This window comes from Hibiscus syriacus, unplaced genomic scaffold (assembly GCF_006381635.1).
Source record: "Hibiscus syriacus cultivar Baekdansim isolate YM2019G1 unplaced genomic scaffold, ASM638163v2 tig00016725_pilon, whole genome shotgun sequence".
Classification (NCBI taxonomy): Eukaryota; Viridiplantae; Streptophyta; class Magnoliopsida; order Malvales; family Malvaceae; genus Hibiscus; species Hibiscus syriacus.
Window position 1 is genome coordinate 1,849,061 of NW_024062391.1, and position 6,366 is coordinate 1,855,426.

The 6,366-nt window shown below is 30.7% G+C and overlaps 1 protein-coding gene across 1 annotated transcript; it reads left to right on the forward strand.

Annotated features, from left to right (window-relative positions):
- Window positions 1-5,323: 5,323 nt before the first annotated feature.
- LOC120208619 lies at window positions 5,324-6,253 on the forward strand. The gene is made up of 4 exons (XM_039207848.1): window positions 5,324-5,401; window positions 5,637-5,681; window positions 5,923-6,003; window positions 6,086-6,253. The coding sequence occupies exons 1-4, from the start codon at window positions 5,324-5,326 to the stop codon at window positions 6,158-6,160; spliced, it is 279 nt and encodes a 92-aa protein (XP_039063779.1). The 3' UTR covers window positions 6,161-6,253.
- The last annotated feature ends 113 nt before the right edge of the window (window positions 6,254-6,366 follow it).

The following is a 6,366-nucleotide window of genomic DNA, read 5'->3' on the forward strand; positions in this document are numbered from 1 at the left end:
TGGGTTAACTACATGATTAATCATTTATGTTTGTGTTTTGTCCACTTTTCCTCACTGATTTAAAAAAACATAATATATGGTCACTTTCGATTTATTTAATTAAGATGTGGTCATCACGAGTTAACTGTCATTAAATATTTTGATATAATCACATCGGTCCCTATTATTTATATATTCTCTTAATTTTTTCCTTCTTTTAATAAATTAAAATAATTTTAATCTTTCAATCGAATGATGCCATGTGTCATTGGTACCACGTGTCACTAGTACCACGTGTCACATTCGGTTGGAGGACTAACTTTTCAAAGTATTGGTGAAAAATAAATATATTAGATTAAATTAAAGTTAGTCCTCCAACCGAATGGTGATAGTGACAGCAGTGACATGTGGTATCATTCGATTGAAGGATTAAATTTATTTTAATTTATTAAAAGTATGACTAAATTGAGAGAATATATAAATAACATAGACCAAATGTGTGATTATACAAAAATATCATGTCACTTAATATGTTAACTGTTAACGATAGTTAACTAGTAGTGACCACATCTTAATTAAATAAAAATAAAAATGACCACATCTTAATTAAATATAATCGAAAATGACCATACATTTTTTTAAATGAGCGAGTAAGGTGGATCAAATATAAAGATAAGTGATAAATCATGTAGTTAATCATTTTTTTTCAATTAAATCCTTATTTTTATTGAATAAAAGTAATATTTTGTTATAAATATATTATTTCGAGTCAGGTTAGGTCGGGTTCGGATTTTATCTTAAAATGATGGATCGAGTTCGAGTTGGGTTGTAATACCCCAAGTATCCGATCGGTGATCATAATGAAAGGAATTAAAGTTTGGATGATTAAATTGAATAAATGATAAAGTATAAGAAATGATTTAAATTTTTTTATCAAGACCAAATAGTAAGAATGGAAGATTGTAAGGGTGTTTTGGTCCCTTAGAGGGAAATGGATTTAAGATTTATTTTTAATAGAATATTTAAAATAAAGGAAGAAGGGGAAAAAGGGATAAACAAGCTAAGTTCTCTTCTTCCTCCCCTGTTGCTCGTGCTCTCCTCCATAACCAAAGGTAAGGCTTCATTTAGCTAGTTTTTCCTTTCGCTTTTGGTTTTTTCTTGAAGCCTTAAGTGTGATGGAAGCTTAAGGAAGGTTTAAAGAAGATTAAAACTAATAAATGGATGACATATTGGAGATTGAAGAAAATTAGTTTTTAAGTGATTTGTTGAAATATGAGTCTTTATTAATGTTTACAAGCATAATTGACTTGTCAAAGAAGTAGATAAGAGATTAGAAGCCTTGGATGTGATTAAAAACATGTTAGAAAAAGTAGTATGATTCTTGGTTGGAGATGTTCTTTGGAGATTTTAGATATTATAAGAAGCTAAATGAAGGAAAGTTAGTTGAGATAAGTAAAAAAGAGCTTAATAGTATTGTTGGAGGTAAAAGTAAGGGAATTTGACGAAATTTGGGTAAAAATCGAGCTAAAAAATAGAAAATCTGGGTAAGGGTATCGATACTGTAAGAACAATACCGATACTATAGGTTTAAATTTGAAGAAATATGATGAACATTATCGATACTAATACAATTAGTATCGATACTGATGTGGGTACCGATACTAAAAGAAAGGTATCAATACCATGGATTCCAGAATACGTAAATGGTATCGATACTGAAAGGGAGTATCAGTACCATAGTATAAAAGTATCGATACCATAGGAGGGGTACCGATTCCAGTCAGCCTGAAATGTTAAGATATGATGAAATTTAATAGAATTTGGAAATAATAGTACTTTTGAGTATTATTATAAGTATAAATGTTAGGAAGTATACTAATATTTGTATTGTATGTATAATTATGGATACTTGTGTAGATCAAAATCAAGCTCATGAGTCTAGCAAGAAAAATGGCAAAGATAAAGTTGTCGATTAGTCGAACATCAGTAAGGCATCCTATTGAGGCATAAAAGGTGAGTACATTAATTATGTACTTATATGTTATGATAGTCATAGATGCATTTTGCTTAATGTTGTATTGTATTTACCGAATGAGCATTATGTGTGCAACCTAATAATTCATAATAAGTTTATGAATTTTCGTATTGGCACTATGTGTGCAACCTAAGAAATTCATAATAAGTTTATGAATTCCGTATTGGCACTATGTGTGCAACCTAAGAAATTCATAATAAGTTTATGAATTTCCGTATTGGCAATATGTGTGCAACCTAAGAAATTCATAATTAGTATATGAATATCCGTATTGGCACTATGTGTGCACCCCACGTAATTCACAATGAGTTTGTGAATTATCGTATCCGCACATGTGTGTGAAAACCACTAAATTTATAATGAGTTGAAATATCAATTTATATTTTGATAGTTATGGTATATGGATTTTCTAAAAGAACATTTACCTCATTGTTATTACACCTCACTAAGTAAATACTTAACGTGTATTTATTTTACGCGTAGGTTTTAGCAAGCAGAGTAAGGAGTGCATCTGACATTGGAAATCAAGAGTCGCCTCATCAGTAACTGTGCGACAGCTATGTCTATTTTTGATAATATTGTCGGCATGTAATAGAATTATGATAACGCTTTGAAAAGTATTTGGTTTATAATGATGTAAAAAGATAAAATGTTTGAACATTAGATTTTTGTTTACATAATAAAGTTTAATGAGTGTTTTATTATTATTAAATTAAAATGTTTTATGAAAAGAAACAAAATTTTATTGGTTTTCAAAAGAGGAATTTTTTTAAGAGTAATATGACATCTGTGTCTCGTATACGAAAACGTATGTGAGAAATGGGTGTATAATTTTTTGATCGGGTTGGCTTGACCAAAAATTCGAACCAACCCAACTCATGCCCATCCCTCCTCAACACTACTCGAATTCAACTCGACTCGCTTATAGCCCTACTTTCCATTTTATGGTGTTTGTTTCATGGATTTGATGATATTATTGTTGATTGTGATGGATGTATTGTCACTTGACACGATTTCCAGGGACGAAGCTATATAGGGATTGGTCCCTCCCAAAATATTTTATTTAATAAGATTAGGTCCTTATCATTTTAAATTTAAGTAAAATTAGACTTGCTCCCCTTAAAATTTCAGATTAAATACATAATAATTTCTTAGAATATTGTTTTTCCCAATATATAATCCTGGTTTCGTCCCCAACCACTGTTACATTAAAACAAAATCAAATAATTGAAATATTATGTTTGGAGATATTTAAATTCAAATCCTTTAAAGATTAATGTTAAAGTTGAAGTACTAGATCAACTTTTGAGTTTTTGTTATATTTTAACAAAGATAATATTTATATCAAACTATAAATTACACTAGATCCTATTAACTTTAGACGTGTATCATTTATGCCATTAAATTTTTAATTATAGCACTAAATCTTAATTTTGATTTCAATTATATCACTTGTCTGTTAAAATCCAAAATGTGTGATGACATGAACAAAACATAATTGTTTTGTTGTGACTATTGATGTCTAAAACGACGTTGTTTAGGAATTAATCTTTAGGGTGTATTTATTTTGCCACTAAACTTTTAAATAATTTATTTTTAAGCATTGGACTTTTTCTGTCATTATAAATAACCAATCCCTCCCATCATCTTCTGCGAGAAGATTAGTACCAAAACGTTCATATTTCACCCATCTTTCAATTTTAGGAGTGGTTTTCCACAAAACCTACTAAAAATCATTGAAATTAAACAAAAAAAATCATCATTTTTAACAGTTTAAGGGTTTTCTCATATTTGAGTGGGTTAGGGTGTTTGTTCAAAAATCTGAATGATGAGAAGCATCATTTCAAGAAGACGATAAATATACCTCAAATCTAGCCTTATCAGATAACCATCAGATGATATCGAAGTATTACCACGTCGAACATTAAACAAATTTTCATCAATTTTGAGTGATTCTCTTTAAAAACAATCTTATAAACAGAAAGAGGAGTGAAACAAGAACCTTTTATACTAATCTTATTGCGAAAGATAATCGGTGATGGGAATGATTGGCATCCAACGGGGGTCAAAAAATTTAGTGCCAAAAACTGAAGCTTTTAAAGTTTAGTGGCAAAATCTATATACTCATAAAGTTCAATGCCTAAAACGATGTTGTCTTAGTCATCAGTAACCATTCCAAAATGATGTCATTTTATTCACTTAATCATAGTGCCTAACTATGATAATGTTCTAATCATAATATACATCCATATAAATAAATATTTGTAACGCTCCTCATTGAATGTATACAAAGTTAATGTGTTGATTAGAACCTAACTAAGATAAAATCCTCATGGGAAAAATATTAATGAAGGAAAAAATACTACATCAAAATGGGTTTTTAGCGGCGTTTTTAGAACAAATACTAGTAAATACTTGTATTTTAGTGGTGTTTTTATATAAACGCCACAAAATATTGTACTTTATTGGAGTTTTTGTATAAATGCCGCTAAATATTGTACTAGCGGCGTTTTAAGCACAAACACCATTAAATACTCGTACTTCAGTGGCGTTTTTATATAAACAATGCTAAATATTGTACTTTAGTGGCATTTTTATATAAACGCCGCTAAAGACCCATACTTTAGTGGAATTTTTATACAAATATCGTTAAAGACTCATACTTTAGTGGCGTTTTTATACAAATTCCGCCAAATACTCATACTATAGTGGCGCTTTTATACAAACCCCACCAAAGACTCGTACTTTAGTGGCGTTTTTTGAATAAACGCCGTAATTTATCAGTACATTAGTGGTGTTTGTAAATACAAATACCGTAAAGTTATAGTTTCTAAGTCCCACACTCTTTTTAACCCTTTTTCATTTTTTTCTAGAGATGTACCTGAAATACAAATCCAAGATGATGAAACCCCGAGATCTAGCGAAAGAAGCCAAGCTAAGGACCCACAAAAACCTGAAGATGATTACAAAAGGGGGAAATTTTATTAGCTTTGTCTTTCTTCTCTGTCCGAACCCTAGAAGAAGAAGAAACACCTAAAAGTTCCAGCTTTCTTCTTCTGCTTGCTTTAGAATTCTCTTGAACTTTCTCTGATCTACCATTTCTACCCTTTTACTCTCTTCAATTCCTTTCCATGTCCCTTCTCTTCCAACCTTTTTCTCTCACTCTTCATTTCACAGCTCAATTTTTCTTCTTTCCTTTTTAGTTTTAAATTTTGCGAGGTTTTGGTTTTTATTTGAGTTTGAAAATATTTTTGTATTCTTTTTACTGGTATAGAAGCGTGAGTGAGTTGAATATAAAATGCAGGTTATATGGATATTCGAGAGAAAGTTCAACTTCAGTTAGGTCGCGTTGAAGAGGAAACTAAACGTTTAACCATGATTCGTGAGGTAACTTTAAACAAAATTTTACATTTCTCCCATTGTTTTGACTTGAAAAGCTTAAAACTTTAAGACTCAATTTCTGCAAAATTCAGAGTTTATAGGCTCACATAGTGATAGAAATTCATGATCTTGGGATGGATTCGAAAATTATGGAAAAAGGTGTCTCAAGTTTAGCATTTTATGTGTTTTCCTCCATCATAGCTATTAAAGAGTGCCTTATAAAACCATGTAAATCTTTCAGGAGCTTGAAGCACTGGCAGATCCCATGAGAAAGGAAGTTGTCATAGTGAGGAAGAAGATCGATGCAGTCAAGAAATAATTGAAACCATTAGGGAATACCTGCCAGGAAAAGGTACAAATTCACCACACTTTGAGACCATTCAACATTTTTTAAAATTCATCGAAAGTAATGTTATTCTCCCTAAAGCATCTGAGTTGTTCACATCCGAGTTGGAATAGTTGTGTCCTCAGTTTTTATACAGAGAGTATTAAGTATTTAAAATCCATGGTATTGAAATATGTTACAGGAAAGGGAATACGAGGAAGCCCCGGAGGTGTTTAACGATAAGAAAAAAGAGAAAGTACAACTCCTCACCAAATTAATGGAGGTTAGTTTCTATATTGTAATGTCAAAACTGAATTCAAAATATGCAAAAAAATTGTTGTTATATGTTTTAACTGATTGAACAGCTAGTGAGTGAAAGTGAAAAGTTGAGGATGAATAAGCTGGAAGAACTCAGCAAGAACATAAATTCAATACATTAATCTAACCCTCTCATGTTTTTAACTGACTAGGTTTGTGTGATGTATCTAAGGTTACTTTTATATTTACATATGGTTGTGTTACTTTTTTTTGGGTGTTTGACGTACTGTATGGTGAATCTTTCTTTGTATTGTTTTTCCAATTAGCAATTTTTTTGGGTCATTCAGGTTAGATAGGTTACTGTTGTCTTATATATGCTTGTCCTAAA